This window comes from Cydia amplana, chromosome 11 (assembly GCF_948474715.1).
Source record: "Cydia amplana chromosome 11, ilCydAmpl1.1, whole genome shotgun sequence".
NCBI classification, from domain to species: Eukaryota; Metazoa; Arthropoda; class Insecta; order Lepidoptera; family Tortricidae; genus Cydia; species Cydia amplana.
Window position 1 is genome coordinate 9,421,084 of NC_086079.1, and position 18,588 is coordinate 9,439,671.

The window sequence follows — 18,588 nt, forward strand, 5'->3', positions numbered from 1 at the left end:
AACTACAGCTAAGAACATTACAACTGTAATAAAATTTCACAGGCATGGAGCATTGGGAATTGTAAGTTTCATCTACGTGATGAAAAACGTGCGCAAAAATAGTCGTTCATTTTCCAAAACGAATTTATAAAGCGAAGTGCCTCGTTTTTTTTTTAATGTGTTGCCTGTAAATGGCTTTAGGTAACGTTCGACCGATGCCCGTGGGACTTGTACGTAGGCAGGGTATAAACATCGTAATATACTTATTCATAAATATGATACTAGCAGGGCTGAAGGATCTAGAGTGGAGCCAAGGTTTCGCGATGGAAGCGCGTGCAGCCAATGTCCTGACTCCTTTTCGGAAACGGCTAATAGCCTCGCCCGTTCGTGGTTGTTATGGCAGTTTTATAGTAGGAGTTGGTGTTGCGTTTTTATATTTATGACGTCCCATGTTGCTTGGCTAGATTTTTCCTCTGGTACCTGTTCGATGGGATGGTCTGCACTCCAAGCCGATTCAGCGTCCGCCAGGCACGACACCGACACATTAGTGGTTGAAGGGGTACGTAATATACCACCAATGAGGGTGAGCCTGCTATAGGCAGACGACAAAAAGGCCGGGAGAGCTAAACTGCCCGTCAAACGGATACCAAGACCGCCGTATTTGATCGGGAGGGTAGCTTGGATCCAACTGGGGGATGTGAAAGTTACGTTCAGAATTTTACTAACGGTGTCCTTTAAAATTTGGTCAATGTTTGCAGTAATTATGGGGAATTTCCAAAGTGGGGCGCAGCGAAGGATGTACAAAAATTTGGGCGAGAAAAGGCATAGTCGTAAGATGTAGAGGGCCATGTGTGGGTTGATTTCATAAAAAAGGTTCGAACACTTAAAGAATTTTTCTATTTTTGAATTTATGCATAACGGGATGGATTCGTCTAAAATGGGGGCTCCTAAAAGTGTGAGGGTTTCGCGGGATAATATGGAAATATTATTATTATCATTCATTTATTTATTTCTATTTATAACAATATGATATTGTGTTAGAAAAATCTTACAAACTAATACATGCACATAATAAAATTATAAAATAACAGCGGGACATGTCAAGAAATAAATAAAATTCCAAAACTTCAATCACAAAAAAAAAGGTTTTTAAGGTTCCGTCCTCAAAAGGAAAAAACGGAACCCTTATAGGATCACTCGTGCGTCTCATCAAATTGATATCAGGGCGTAATCAAACCAATCCAAGAGAAGCTAGTGGAAGGCCGACTTACTTAGATGGTACGGGCATGTAATGCGTCGCCCACCCGAACACATAACACGACAAGTACTCGAAATGTTTCCGGCGCCAAAAAGAGGAAGAGGGAGACATGGATAGCTACCATAAACAAAGACATGAAAGATGTCACATCTGAGACGACCCGGGACAGAGCGTCCTGGCGAAAAAGGACGATGGGATAAGGCTATGCAGAGAGAGAGAGAGATAATCAAATTGATATCATTTTGTTATTATTCGTACGTGTGTCTCGCTCGCGCCAATACATATACGGACAAGTATTATAGTTACGAGCGAAATGCACACGCGAATGATCAAATGATATAATTTTTATGTCTAAATGTAAGTATGAACGGAGCAGGAATCCTCTACTGAAAATTATAAGAGTGGAGATGAAGACAGAATATATCTCTATTTTTATGTAACTCCTACCTACTGTCTCCTCCATATATTGTTTACGTCGACATAAATCTTACTCCATAGACTAGGAATCCTCTACACGGAGTTTAGAGCAATTATTTCATGAAACCGATGCTGCCAAAAATACGGGGGTGCGGGGGGACGAGGTGAGCGAATCCCGTGCCGTGATTGGTCCGTTCAAAAACACGGACACTTTCTGCCACTTTGACTCGAAGATGAAGCAAAACTACCGTATATTGTGGCAGAGGGGGTAGCGTTACTATGCTCAATCTAGAGGATGTCTTGTCTGTGTCATACTCAGACGAATTGGCCGTATACATATTTACAACCGGTTTAATCATCCCTGTCAGTACATATTGTGTTGTTCGCAGGTGGTTTGAGCCTCTGATCGATCGCTGGCTGGCCGTGACCAAAACGATGGCACTGCAGCGGGTGCGTGCGGCCGTCGAGCTCGGTGAGTGATTAAACAACAAATTAATTAGCACTTTCTGTAGAGGATAATGTACGAGTATGTGACCTTGGAATAATTAAACTCGACCCAAACTGTGGGTTACCACCGTTACTTTTTACGTAGGTACTTACTTATTTATAGCTAGGCGGTTCGTTGAACGCTGACTATTCAGGCTTCTTTTTTATCTACAGTACAGTATCTACTACAGTATCTACAGTACAGGTCGCGGGTTCGAACCCCGGCTCGTACCAATGAGTTTTTCGGAACTTATGTACGAAATATCATTTGATATTAAGGCGTTTTTTTTTTGTTGTACCCTACACATTTTTTTTTCAAATTTGGGATTTTTTATGTTATATCTACTCAGAATCACGAGCTCTTTCTATCCTAATAAGAGAAAAAAAGTGTCCTAAGGTTTTTATTTCCATTACGTCACCATTTTTCATAGACTTTGTATGGCGATCGCGGAATGGAAAGATCGAAAAATGTATGGAAAATTTGGGACACTTTTTTTCTCCTATTAGGATAGAAAGAGCTCGTGATTCTGAGTAGAAATAACATAAAAAATCCCAAATTTGAAAAAAAAGTGTAGGGAACAACAAAAAAAAACGCCCATTTACCAGTCGCTTTTCGGTGAAAGAAAACATCCAACCGGACTAATCCCAATACGGGCCTAGTTTACCCTCTGGGTTGGAAGGTCAGATGGCAGTCGCTTTCGTAAAAACTAGTGCCCACCCCAATTACTGGGATTGGTTGCCAAGCGAACCCCAGGCTCCCATGAACCGTGGCAAAATGCCGGAACAACACGAGGAAGATGACCCTCACTTCGAAATATTGTTTGCATTATTTAGTTCGAATATAACGGCAAATACAGGTTGATATCTAATTTCTCGTAGTTTCTTACTGTGTCCCCGATTTCACCCCGTGTTAATGCAAGGTTATAGCGTTGGTTATTGTGACCGATAAGCCGTGCGCCGCTACGGGGGCTCACCGGCGGCGTCTGACTCGGGAGATTAATTAACCGAAGCTATTGTTCAGGATAACAGGTGACTTGACTCATTAATATAGATTAACTTCGAAAAATAATATTGTTCAATAAAGATTATATGTAAATTTATTAAATCAAACTAATTAATTAAGATTACAAATATTTTTTTAAATGATAAATTTAATATTGCTTACATTTTGTTTTAGAGAAATATTATGCTAAAAAATTATCTAGCTACCGGCTAAGAAATATACGCAGTGAAGCCAAATAAAAGTGTGTAGAAATAAATCCCATACATTACCTACCTACTCGTAGCAATTGTATCCAATTCCAAATCATACAAAACAAGATTACGCTAAGAAACTTAAGTCATGCAATTTAAGTTACAAATTATATTTACATAATATCTTTTTAAAAAAAAGGGAACCGCCTTCAAAAAACCAACCCACTGAAAAGCACAAAATAATTTTTATATGGCACCCCTATACGTGTCCAGTCCCTATCCCGTCGTAAATCAAATTTCTGCCAAAAAGTAATCAATACCTAATAATAAGAAAATTAATTATCATCCGGGTAATTACTTAGTTTTTGAAATCGGTGCCAAACCAAAATTTTAGAGAACCGATATGTTATTAGACAACGTTAGTTTACTCATTCTTGTAGGTACTACATACTCGTTTTTTTTCTGATTAGCAGCAAAGAATGTTTTTGTTGGTTTGGCACCGCCTTCAAAAACTAAGTAATTACCCGGATGATAATTAATTTTCTTATTATTAGGTATTGATTACTTTTTGGCAGAAATTTGATTTACGACGGGATAGGGACTGGACACGTATAGGGGTGCCATATAAAAATTATTTTGTGCTTTTCAGTGGGTTGGTTTTTTGAAGGCGGTTCCCTTTTTTTAAAAAAGATATTATATGTATTAAGTTATTTTGTTTCGGTTTTCTTTTTGTATATTTTTAATTTTTAATTCTTTTTTATTTATTATATTTTATTTTTTACTTTTTAGTGATAGGTACTTCATTTGTTTTAGGTTTTGGGCTAAAATACTAGTTTGTTAGGCTCTCCATTTAGTTTTAACGTAATTTAGTATTAAGTTATTTAGTTTTGTTATATTTTATCTTTTTGTTTTTTTTGTTCTAGTTTTATTTATTTTATTTTATTTTTTACTTTTTAGTGATAGGTACTTTATTTACTTTAGGTTTTGGGCTAAAATACTAGTTTGTTAGGCTCTCTATTTAGTTTTGGGAACTACCTACTAATGTTGGTGATGGCCTAACTCGATGTTAAACGCGACAAAACATAATATGACGTTCCGGTGCTAAACGATTTGTATGTATATTGCTCCCACTTCCACTGCCACTCCCATTTCCAGTCCCAGTCCCACTTCCACTCCCATTCCCAGTCCGAGTCCGACTCCCACTCCCACTCCCACTATTTTATCTAAATCAGTTTTTGCAACTTTGATGGTAAGTATACCGATAGCATCGCCACATACCGGGTCCAATTGGTTTTTCCATCCATGTACTGTAGACTAAAACCTTCTCCAGAATGTACCAAACACTTTTCTGAAAACCGCATCAAAATCGGTTCAGCCAAACGCGAGATAATCACGAACAAACATACATACATACATACATACATACATATGGGTCAAACTGAGAACCTCCTTTTTTTAAATGTGGTTAGAAGAAAGTTGATTGACCCACCTCGTGGAATTCTGCAACATAGGCACACGACGACAAGTCGGTTAACCAAAACAATGTGTGCCTATGTTGCACAAAACTTGAGTTCCACTAGGTACAGCCAGGGTTCAGCATCAGCTCTATCTTGGGTACTGCTCTCCTAAGTGCTCATCAAGGCGCGTCGGATGACCCAAACAGCGTGTGTCCATGTTGCACCAAACTTGAGTTCCACTAGGTACAGCCAGGGTTTAGCATCAGCTCTATCTTGGGTACTGCTCTCCCAAGTGCTCATCAAGGCGCGTCGGATGACCAAAGCAGCGTGTGCTCATGTTGCACCAAACTTGAGTTCCACTAGGTACAGCCAGGGTTCAGCATCAGCTCTATCTTAGGTACCGCTCTCCCAAGTGCTCATCAAGGCGCGTCGGATGACCAAAGCATCGTGTGCCCATGTTGCACCAAACTTGAGTTCCACTAGGTACAGCCAGGGTTCAGCATCAGCTCTATCTTGGGTACTGCTCTCCCAAGTGCTCATCAAGATGTGACGGATGACCAAAATAGCGTGGGAATATGTTGCACCAAACCTGAGTTCCACTAGGTACAGCCAGGGTTCAGCATCAGCTCTATCTTGGGTACTGCTCACCCAAGTGCTTATCAAGATGTGACGGATACCAAAATAGCGTGGGCCTATGTTGCACCAAACCTGAGTTCCACTAGGTACAGCCAGGGTTCGGCATCAGCTATATCTTGGGTACTGCTCACCCAAGTGCTCATCAAGATGTGACGGATGACCAAAATAGCTTGGGCCTATGTTGCACCAAACCTAAGTTCCACTAGGTACAGCCAGGGTACAGCATCAGCTCTATCTTAGGTACTGCTTACCCAAGTGCTCATCAAGGGATGTCGGATGACCAAAACAGCGTGTGCGTATGTTGCACCAAACCTGAGTTCCACTAGGTACATCCAGGGTTCAGCATCAGCTCTATCTTGGGTACTGCTCACCCAAGTACTCATCAAGGCATGTCGGATGACCAAAATAGCGTGGGCCTATGTTGTACCAAACCTGAGTTCCACTAGGTACAGCCAGGGTTCAGCATCAGCTCAGATCTATGTATACTAAAACCTTCTCCAGAAGGTAACAAACACTTTTCTGAAAACCGCATCAAAATCGGTTCAGCCGAACGCGAGATAATCGCGAACAAATATACATACATACATACATACATACATACATACATACATACATACATACATACATACGGGTCAAACTGAGAACCTCCTTTTTTTTTGAAGTCGGTTAAAAATGTTTGCAAACGGCCTTATTTGAACTTTAAGATAAGTCAAAAATTTGCTTACGTGTCTTAAATTTCGACTCAGTCCGAAACTCTTGAAAACTTACTGAACTCAAAGAATAGTACATGGTATCATTAAAACTTTACTGAGGGTGTGTCATAATTTGTAAATAGTCTGCTGGGATTGAAGCGCTGGTGGCCTAGCGGTAAGAGCGTGCGACTTTCAATCCGGAAGTGGCGGGTTCAAACCCCGGCTCGTACCAATGAGTTTTTCGGAACTTATGTACGAAATATTTGATATATACCAGTTGCTTCTCGGTGAAGGAAAACATCGTGAGGAAACCGGACTAATCCCAATAAAGCCTAATTTCCCCTCTGGGTTGGAAGGTCAGATGGCAGTCGCTTTCGTAAGACTAGTGCCTACGTCAAATCATGGGATTAGTTGTCAAACGGACCCCAGGCTCCCATGAGCCATGGCAAAATGCTGGGATAACGCGAGGAAGAAGAGTCTGCTGGGATTGCTGTAGCAACTTTACCAACATGAGTTACACCTCCCTCGACTTGTACCTAAGTAAATGGCTAAAATTGCAATTTCGTTCACATTTCTATGTTCGTCCCCTAAGCATTATTCCAACCAAATGAAATGTTTCAAAAGATTACTCTTTTATTGCTAAAAGAAGAGGAATCTTGTTTCATGTCAATACGAGTTTTATGACATTTTGATGTTTATTGCTATGCAAAACGTATTTCCGGTTAATAAAACAAGGCATAAAGTCTGTGAGGCAAAATTACGACAACGTATTAAGACATTTTGAAACCACTTGTTCATAAAGTTGACTAGAGGTTGGGAACCGTTTGCGAGATAGTGGCATGGATCCCCGCTCCGGGTCATTCCTGGTGCAGAGGTTGTCCATCGCGATTCAGCGCGGTAATGCGGCGAGCGTTTTGGGCACCTTTGCGCCTGGGATGACGCGGGGTGGGATTTTTGACTGATTGCTGACTGCTTTGTTTTTGACTCGTGTTTTTTTTGTGTTATGTAATTTGTAAAAATGTAGTGTGTAATTATGTGATGTTTTATATAATTAATGTAATTTTGGTGATAAATATATTGACTTCCCCCCTTCGATCAACACGGGCTTCCGGCACGGAAGGGATAGGCCCAAGCGATATCTTGACATTCAAATCATTCTGCCATTTTTCGCGGGGGGGAACGTGCACACAGTCGCACTTCTCACACACTTACATACAAAATCTAATCTGTAATGACGACACAAATACATAGAAAATGACACCCTACACAGACAAATCTTGCACACCTCGATCTGTTTTTGTGTACGGACGAGTCACAAGTGTCACAACACGCACACTAACACATTTTCGTCAAAGAATTTTATCGTTTTCTGAGAGATGAGAAATCGGATTTGTCGCTCGACCGATCCGCAATTTGTACTGGGCGAGGAAAATCGATAAATCCAGCAATTACATGAGACTAAAATATAATAATTGTGTTTAAATGTAATTAAACGTATGACATGTAAAAAAAATATTACATGTGAAATGTAAAACCTTCTTTTTGTAAATTTGATGTCCCCGACCTCTTTTTACAACAAAAAACCGAGCAATTAGGCATTTTTTCTGCTGCTGTGTTCACTCGCGCGTCTGGACTCGGTCTAGTTAAAAATCCGAGCGCAACTAGTTTTATTACCCGCGCTAGATCAGTTGATCTCGTACCTAGGCAGAGGGGAAATAGTGTGAATGCCGCATCCCTTCCGTGTTGATCGAAGCTTCCCCCTCTTAAAATTATAAATAAAATATATTTGGGATATCAAGTATGCTTACTAATATAGGTACTTACTTAGTACCTAAAGTATCACTTGATCAAATAGATCGAAGTTTTCCTTTGATCGTAATCGTATGAATAAGCAGCGTAACGGATTGTTATCGAAACATTTTCTAAACACGAATAATATATAAAGGTAGATTTCCCAGAAATTCTTAAGTAAGTACCTATTATGGAGAATAATAGAGCGGTTTTCAAACTGATGAACATAGTGTAGTACTAATAGTGACCGTTTTCAGAAACGAGTAGCTACTAAACTTAGAATAAATTCAAAAGTGGAAAATTACTGTCTTGGGTGAGACGAACTCACGGCCTCTGGATCGATAGTCCAGCGCACTGCCATCTGAGCCACCAAGACCTCATTCATAGCCAGCAAATCTTTCCACCATATTATGGGTCTAGGAGACCCTAGCGACATCTACCGTAAAAACGAAGTTTCGGTATCTGCCTCTCTATCGCTCTTCCATATTCGTGCTAAAGAGAGGCAGGAGGCAGATAACGAAATTTCGATTTAATTTTTCACGAAAGGCCCTCTGAGCTCTAAAGCGTGTAAATTTTCGATATAATTTCCAACCGTCAGAGGCGTATAAGAGAATAAGGTCCAAGGTTCACACCCAATGGTTGGGCAAGCGTTTAGATAAGCATCGCAATCTAAACGATACAACAACACGAAGGCTTTTCAGTCCCACTACGCGTAACAACTCTAAGTTACATAGAAAAACCAGTTTTAATGCGTAGTTAATAAGGCATACAATTAAACGAGATGCGTTGTGGAGTATTTTTACAACTGCCATTGGTCAAGAATTATTGGCTTAGATGAAACAGGACTGATATTGAGAATATATATACAGCTATAGCTACATATGTCCAAGAGGGTATTTTTCTATTAGTCAAATCAGTTTCTTTTTAAGAACTGTCAAAACGATTTGCTAATATGGAATTTATATGAAACATTACATCGTGACGTCACGGTCAACTCACCACCTACTTTTTATATTTCTATCCGATTTATTAAATAAGACTTGTGCTTAAAAATAACTGCTATCTATGTTTTTCTAATAATTTTTTGGTGCTTTATTTCATGCATGGTGTGAAATAATTTATTTTGAGTACAGGAAAATATACCCTGTAAGTATAATAGCGACCGCAGATTGTACTCATGGTCCATAATTCGGACTTTGTTGTTGATTTTTGACCGGTTTGTTTGCTTGCTTGAGGTGCTGGTGGTGCTGCCCACGACAAACCATGACTACCTATAATCTATTTTTTTATTGTTAACTCAATTTACCCTAGTATAAATAAACTGTTATTATATTACACACTACTGTACTTTCTTAGCATGCTTTTTTCAATACCATTGTAATTTCTTTATTTTAAAATATTAAATTAGGTGCATATAGAAAAAACTTATACAAAAATTCATAATAAATTAACACAAAATCGTATTAAATTTAAATTAATAATTTACATTATGATATTATTTCACTTTTTGCGTTTGTATTATACCACGATCATATTACCATTGAATTCCACGAATACTAAATTCATAACTGAAATTAATAGTTGTTCAAGATATTGTGAGCAGTTTATATTTCATGTTTTATGTTATTAATTTGCTTTTTAATGTTTAAACATACAGCAAGTGTTTAATTAATTTTGCGTCAAATCAATTTCTCATTATGTAGCCCACTCCGTACCATGAAATATTATAATATGAAATTAAATTTTCGCTGTGGAGTAGACCAGGGATGTTGCGAGTATCCGCATCCGCATCCGCAACCGCGGAACTTCCGCATTATTTTCAACATCCGCACCCGCATCCGCATAAAATCGATGCGGATTTAATGCGGATGCGGATGTGGAACAGCTCGGTACAGGAACGTCTTAGCTTCGGCGTAAGTGCTAGACTGCTAGGTAATTTAGTCATTAACCAAAAAAACCTATTAGAAATGAGCAGTCAAGCGTGAGTGGGACTTAATGTACGGAACCCTTGGAACGCGAGTCCGACTCGCACTTGGCCGGTTTTTTGAAATAAAAATTACTAAAATGTAATATTTGACGTTTTTATGGTACTATCTTGACATCCGCATCCGCATCCGCGGATGTGTGCCTTTAAAAATCCGCATCCGCATCCGCGGATGTCAAAAAATCGGCATCCGCAACATTCCTGGAGTAGACAAAAGCTCTGTGGATGTTTCATAATCATTTAACAAAGTTTAAATTATGCAGTGAATCCTGTTTCCGAACCTATGGTTTCCTTATTAAAAGCTTATTCATTATGAAACATCATGACACCTACCAGTTTTGCTCAACACAGTAAAATAAAAATAAAACTTGCAAATACCTTTTTTCATTGCTCCCGACTGGCATTTTTTCCTACTCTTGCATACTCCATAAATGTTGTAAAACTCAAACTACGTTAAATAAGCCGGTAAACTGAATAGATAAAACGCCAAAAATCTCCGTTGTTTTCAAAGATTCCTTAAAAATACACAACGCCGACGAAGTCTTCTCGATTACCAACACAAAGCGGATGCCCCACACAATAAAGCAGAGATATTAGCATTTTTGCGTGACAGGAGTTTAGCTTATTTCATTTCAAACAAGCGGCGACGGGGGTATTACCTTGGCTATGCTAACAATGCTGTTATGACGTGAGTGTGGAGAAACTCACAATATGATTTATGTTAACGTTTGTAAGCTACAAGAGAATGGAATTATCCTATTTAAATAAATACTATTGAAAATAGACGCAAAAAAATAATTTCACATACATTCATGATACGATATTACCAATTATTCAGAACTATATAATGTCTAAATAGTGAAAAAGATGTGTTGTGTGTGTTTTGTGTGACTCTAGTTAATAATGTAAAACATGGAATGAATCGAAATACAATTAGTTTAAATTACCCCGCAGTCTAAATTGGCCCCCCTGCACCAAATAATATTGATAATCATGAAACAACTTCTTATAGCATATTGGAATAAAAATATATATTTACATCTACCCCGAGGGAGCGATGTAAGATAAGAGCAACGGCCGCTAGTGGAAAATCACAGCGGGGAAGCCCTCAAAAAATTAGACCGACGATTAGTTTACGATCGCAGGAAACCATATGATGATAACAACGCTCAACGCTATTCGATGCTCGTTCATGGTCTTTCTGCTGAGTTCCGATATAATGGTGATAACTCAAATTGTAACCAAGATTGATGTGCAGCGTATGGTTGGGATGTAAACTAACTGTTATCTGGGTGGAGTCCTAATCGGACGCGACACGAATTTAATTACTGAGCTGTCGGCGGGTATGTATCCATCTCAATTAGGCCCGCGTGTACGTGCGTCTCTATTGATAGCAACAAGGCAAAACAGCCTCAAATTAGACTTGAATCATAAACCTCTATAGCTCTATACGTATTATGGGTACGAGACAGCGCAGTACTGAGCAAATTAAGACTAATAACACGCCGTAAAAGGGTATCATAATGATAATGCTTGTTTACTCGTTTGTAAATGTATACATCATTATTATTTATCAATCAGGATCAGTCATGCGTGTCGATCAAGTCAGTTTAATGTTATGTTTGGAAGTTATAAATTAGTAGCAAGGTATCTAAACGTTTTGAGACGCAAATTACGAACTAATATGTTAAAATAATATTTAACGAAATCTACATTAATGTGTATTCTCACTGGTGTTGGTCAGTCTATTTTCAAGCTCTGTTAAATTAAATTGCGGGTTTACGCATAAGCAATATACAAACAATACCGCTTGAGATACAAGGCTATGGCCTACGGCGTAACGCGGGGCGGCCCGTAGCACCGTGGGTGAGCTACGGCCGCCATTGTTATTATTACACGTGGAGATAATATTCTCATCCCCGTTGCTTTTCGTTTGCCCCTACGTTTATTATAATAATATTCCTTGTTCAACCATAAAAGGTTTAATGGGGTTAAAAAGCCTCTAGAATTAATAGCGCAAACAAACGAATTTTAACTAAAATCATGTTGACAAGTGACATAGGGTAAACAATTAGTTAATTATCAATCGGCTACATAGTAACATAGCAAATAATTTTATTATAAGATTTTACACAATCACTAATGTTCAAACAACTTGTCATTTTACTATTGATGAATAACCATTAGATTTTGTACAATCACGAAACTTCATAAAAGACTATTTACTTTAATTTACACTCGTTATAGCGATATATATTAGCTTCAACATTTAAGATCTTCAAAGCTGAAAACTATCTTGAGCAGAGCTTATTTAAACTGTTGTGAGACATACTAACATTTAATAATTTTACGGTTTAGACTCACTTATTTTAAGTCACTCGCGCGACATGTTTCGGAGAGCCTAGGTCTCCTTTTCAAACAATAACAGTGCGAGCAGCGTTCACGACGGCCGTACGGCCGGCAGTACGCGATACACGGCCGTCATGAACGCTGCTAGTGCTAGGCTCTCCGAAACATGTCGCGCGAGTGACTTAAAACAAGTGATTCTAAACCGTAAAATTATTCAATGTTGAGCAGAACTATTATTACCAGTTCTTTGTCCTGGTCCAGAAATGTCACTTCACTGTCAACAGATTCAGAACAAGAAATTGAAGTCAGAATAGAGCTGAAACAATATTTATTGCATTCTTTATTGCCCGTTGTATAGACGTGTTGTACACCAAGGTGGTACACGTAATAAGGAGTATATTCCAGTCGTTGATCCTATGATATTGTTACAGACCGGCTGGTGGAAGGCGAGCACATTGTGAAGCACAGCACGTCCTCGGTGGACACCGCCGCATGGTGAGAATATCCTCGCTTTATCACTGCTCTTGTTTACTCTGTTCATATTATACTCGGTCACGTTTTATGGACTATCGTCTGCAATTTATACGTTCGACTTTACCGAGGGCTTTATTATTAGTTATTACCACTTTTTTTTAGCTCTAACCTAGCCCACACGTGACGTAAGAGCAAGGATTGGGACATATTTTAATGCGACCTATTTACATTGAACAAGTCTCACACCAGTCGCACAAATTATTGACCATCAGCTTTTAAGGGGCTTACAACTACATAGGTATCAAACTATAATTATATCAAACTTTCTATTTATTTCCCAATTGTTTTGTATATAATAATAATAACTATGCTAAGATAAACGCTTCTAGGTTATATTTTTAGGGTTATATAACTACACCAGTCCACCGCCGCCGCGTCAGTCTGTTTGTATGTTCGCGATAAATTCCAAAACTTCTGAACGAATTTTCATGCGGTTTTCACCTAAATATCAACAGATTCTTGAGAAAGGTTTAGGTAGATAATTTGTCAAGGTTTTGTTCAATCCGTGCGAAGCAGGGGCGGTGGCTAGTATAAGATAATAACGTAACTGTCATAAGAGAAAATACTATTAAAACTTTGTTAAGTGTGCTTAAAACTTGTACCTTACTCGAGAGACATAAAAGTCAAGAAAAAGGCAAGTCAAGAAAAAGATTATGTTTTTTTACGAATTGGTATTACATTAAGATTGTTCACGTCATATTAATAAAATAGGTAGATCGTCATATTAATAATATTGTAAACCAAAAATACAATTTTATAACACATGTCATAGCAATGCTTCGATAGCTCACTACAGTGCCAATCTAAGTTCCATGATACAACATTTTACCTCCACAATTTTCTGACAGTATTGACAGTTTCATCACAAACAAATAACTGTTACAGTATTGCGGATCGTAGGTATAAAAAAAAACAATACCTCCTGTATTCAGAACTGACAAAACCAGATCATCCCGCGCTTGTAGGATTGCTATTATTTGCTTACTAGGTACGTAGGTAGAGGTACCAACCACTGGCCGATACTGTGCTTTGTTTCAATAACTTTATTTTTATTGATGCATTTTGCATTATCGGGAATTCTTCTAGTCTATGTAGTTGTAGAATACTGACGAATTCGTAGCTCGTAGTTTCACATTATAGGTACCTATACGACATGTCTACTATTAAACTGAAAAATATGGTATAGCTGTGGCGACAGTTATTTTAATTATTAGTATTTTTATAAATAATATTAAGATACTTAATATTCAAATGCCGTTGCGTCTCCGCGCAACGCGAGCGCAGCGTACGAGTACATGCCTTATCGCTCGGTTTGCTTCGCCGTAGATCGGCGGCCCGAGCGCGCATTCGTGCGCGCTCGGAAATCCCAGTCAGTCGGCAATTTACCACTCTCGAGGCTGGACGCATGCGCTCGCGCCGCCCGAGCTAACGGTTAATGCTTACGCGCCGACTCGCTTGCTTTATATTCGGTTTGCGTGCGCGCCGAATACGCTTATAGTTTTGCCTTTTTATGTAAACTTTCTTTATGTGCTTTTCCTATCTTCTGTGCTTACTCTGACTATCTCTTCAACTATACTGTGCTGTGCTTTGTACTCTTACTTCTTTCCTTTGTGCTTGTGACTCTTGTGTGCCGTTATTTGACAATATATAATTAATGTGGAACTAGCTTGTTTCTCTTATCTCGTTAGGCTAGTTCACCACATAGCTACTTAATTTATGCGGTTTGCCACGCCAAGCACCACTAATGAACCCCTAAGAGAAAACGCCCATACTGAAAAATACTAATTTATCAGACTATAGATAGTATATAAGTACTCAATGTGGTAGTAAATATATAATATATTTTAGATCATAAAGTATTTAAAAGAATAACTTTTAAATACTTCTACACTACTTTAAATCTGTCAGCTCCCACGGCTCATATATGAGCCAGAACGCTTATGGTGACGTCATATCGTGGGATTCGACAGGTTAAAATAAAAAAAATGTAAACCATTTGAAATTATTATCATTTATTACGTTTAAACCCAATACGTTTTCTGCAGATGCATAAATTAATTAGCATGATAAACGAGAGCAGATGCATAATAAAAACACAATTATTTAGATTTGTAAGATGCTTTATGGTTATATAACTCCGGGTCACCTTCCATACATGGCGTTCAATAATTAAAACGAAGCAAGAATACAATACAAACTGCATGAATCGTAATTTTAACGTTAAACTCATAAAATGTTCCAAGTCGTCAGGCGGCACGATTTATACTGCTCATCAATATTCCTTAAATACTAAATACTGCGGCCGTTTAGAATACAGCCAAGATAAAATGTATTTTAGTCAAATAACCATTTTAAGGTAATGTAATTAGTTAAGATAAATAACATGGCGTTAAAATAATAATTCAGGTAGGTAGGTATAAAAGCTGCTTATTTAACGTTTTAATTGAATAGATTTGTTATGCTACAATTTATTTCGAGCATTTTCACACTAAAATTCAGTTCAGTTAAACAGAACATAATTTTATATCCGTTAGCATTAATTAAAAATACATAATATTAAGTAGAAAATGTTGCATCCAATTGTGTGCAATATGCCGGATACTGCCCTAATAGCCAATTACCTTACTACTATTGACCCGGAATCCTCTTATATGTTACGGCTCCGGCGTCTTAGAGGTAACAGGCGTTAACGTCGATATTTCGAATTATTCTATTGAATTGTTGTATCTAAAGATAGACACATATCCACAAACGGCATCTTGTAACGATTTTATTTATAATAAACTTAACACTTTAAACTCTCGCGTTTTGTACACATATTTAATTACACAAACGGGTCTACCGCGATATAATTTAATTGTTTTTACCTTTAATTCTAATTTCGGGCTAATTTCGGGTAGTTTAGTGGTATTTTATTAATATCTCCGTTGACATTTGTTGGGACGTCAGTCTTTCCGTGACCACAGCTGGTGCAACTCAGCTAAAACGTCGGAATTAAAGGTAAAAACAATTAAATTATATCGCGGTAGACCCGTTTGTGTAATTAAATATCAATATTAACATGATTCTCATCTCTCTCATGATTTTAAAGTTTTTGAAATGTAAATACATGAGAATCATGAATTTCGTGACCCTACCTTATCTTTCACGTAAGATCATATTACTCGGTGCTGCGATCGATTTACTTTAAAATATTAAAGATCAATATGTTTGGCAGCCTTTACTACATGCGACTGGTGTGGCGCGGGATCGGCTCGGTAGAGGAAGGCACGGTGGGCGGCGGTATGCGGTTGCTCGAAGCCGCGTGCGCCACTGCATTGCACTACGCCGACTTGGTGCACGGCGCGCTCGCAGACCAGGGCTACTATGACAACCACGGTAACTTAGCAAAAAATAGAAACATTTCATTAACCATTGAACGGTCATTCTCGAAAAATGTGTCTGCGGTCTATTTACAAAATGTATGGCTCTCAAGCCGTGGCAATTATTAGACACAACCACAGATATATTCTTAGAGAATAAACCTAAAGGTCTTGACTGGTATAAACCGCATAATTTTTGTGCCTGATTGCTTTTATAGGATCACTGGCAGATTTTAAGGCAATATCTCAAGAGAATTAGGTATCTAATGTTGCAGTTCAAACTCATGAAAGTTGTAATGGACTTATAGTATTCTTATGCAAACCTTCGTGATTAACACGAGCAGTCAAAATGTATTGTTGAATTGCGTCTTTGTACTGCATGGTGCGACCGTAATAACATAACCAACACATGATTAGGACAGCCGCCGCAAGCTACGGCGTCTAACTCGTCTAAGCCAACTGCTTTGTAACGCTATCAACACGCCTCTCACTCCATTTGTGGCAATCTAGCCAACCGACGTGCCAACCACAATATAACAGCAAATATACACACATTATGCTACAATTTCTACAGTCGGAAAACAGTAATTTACCAACAGGGTAAATATTATATCATAATTTCTAACTAGGTATTATATCAAAGGTCAAACAAAATACAAAAGGTGCGCAACTTAATAATGGAATGAGATAGGTAACTAATTATGTGGGTCACAGAATTACAAAAAGGTAGATCTTACAAAATGTTAAAATTATGCATAGGTTACGGTTACGACACACGTGCGGCACGTGGCTTTATCACAACAGTTCCTGGGCGTGTGTAATTGTATATGTTACAAAGATCACTTTTGTAGGCACCTTTTAGATCGAGCATACTAATAAAGACAATTCGCGCTTACAACGCATTCATAAAGTATAAAATAGATGGAAGTCAATTTCTAATAAAACGGCTTCCACGATATGGGCCTCTGTGCGCCCCTAAAAATATGCGCCCGTGTAGGAAAAAAAAGTATATAGCAACCGAGGGTTGTTTACTTTCGGCGGAGTCTATGTTAGGGAGTCTGTGGTAAGTGAGCGTTACAAACCCGCTACTACTCGTATATCATGTTACCGCTTACCGCCAATTAGCTTGTACATTTTCAGACACATAACATAAACATGGAACGTTCTAAGTGTTACTTCACCTTACTTGGGGTCTAATCAGTCAAATATATCTGAAGCGTGTAAAATACCAATTTATTATGTTGTGGTCCATTAATTCCTACAGTTATTTCTAGTCATATATTTTCCATAGGTAGGAAGGTATATGTATAACTAATAAAGAATAGTCTATAAGACAGACAGTGATTACGTTTCTATTTACAAGTGTTGACAATTCTTTAAGGTCATTTACGTGCCTATTTTACGATTAAATACGTAACTAATTAATGTCGTTATCGCCTTTTCAACGAATAAAGTAGAAACGAATAAAAGAACAAACTTTTCTTTTATGCATAGATGCCTAGAACTTCTTCATTATTGAGGCGGAAAAAGAAAGATTTTATTCAAGTTAACCGTAGCTTTGCACTGCGGATTTATTTTACATTTTAAACCTCTAAGGATTACCGCTTAGTTGGTATAATCCTCAAGATAATGTTAACGAAGCTGTGGATTACAAGGATAATTTGTATGCAGGTCAAAACAAAACGACGGAGGAGATATGCACAATCGTGAACAACTTGGAGTACGTGCGACGCTCGTTAGCCGAGTACGACGATGAACATATGTAAGTGCGAAGTGGCGCAACTTGCGCATTGTAGGTTGAGCGAGGTACGAGTAGGTACAAGCTTGAGCACAGCCAATGCCGGATTGTGAAGAGTAGTATATGTGTGTGTGTGCGTGTGTGTGTGTGTGTGTGTGTATTTAGGTACCGTAAAATGGTCCTACTTTGGTCCAAAATTGGCTCCACTTTAAGGAAATGTTGAATATTTTTTAAACTGTTCCTTATTTAAATATTCAGACAAATTGAATATGAAGAAGAACATCTCATGTGATATATTTCATGGGTAAAGCAACTATATGAAATGTTGTTTTATATAAAACGAAGCATTGAATACGGGGCACAAGATACTCATTGTTAGGGGTATTTTTGCTCCAACCTATAGATAACTTAGAGGTGCTTGGAGGTGCAAAGTCACCCCATTGTGCGCCAAACTACTAGACCCCGCCAAGAAAAGAGATTAATTTTATGACTAAAGTAGCAATTCATAAAATATGTACGATTTCGTTTATCTGAGTATATAAATAATAATCAGTGATCGGAATTGGTAGTGCCATTTCACGGGACTTCGGTTTACGCACCGAAGCTTAGTATGGATATACCTTTTCACCCCGGGTTTTCATATTACCTACTTCAATTAAAGACATGCCAAGAAATAATAATAATAAGCCCGCAGCTTGTGACGAGCTGTTG

General features: G+C 38.3%; 1 protein-coding gene across 1 annotated transcript in view; it reads left to right on the forward strand.

The window, feature by feature from the left end:
- LOC134652022 (BAI1-associated protein 3) overlaps positions 1-18,588 on the forward strand; it is a 117,441-nt gene that overhangs the window by 89,270 nt on the left and 9,583 nt on the right. Inside the window, exons 16-19 of the mRNA XM_063507174.1 lie at positions 2,044-2,126; positions 12,675-12,738; positions 15,995-16,155; positions 17,811-17,901. Coding sequence (XP_063363244.1) covers positions 2,044-2,126; positions 12,675-12,738; positions 15,995-16,155; positions 17,811-17,901 — 399 coding nt within the window. The remainder of the gene's footprint in view (positions 1-2,043; positions 2,127-12,674; positions 12,739-15,994; positions 16,156-17,810; positions 17,902-18,588) is intronic.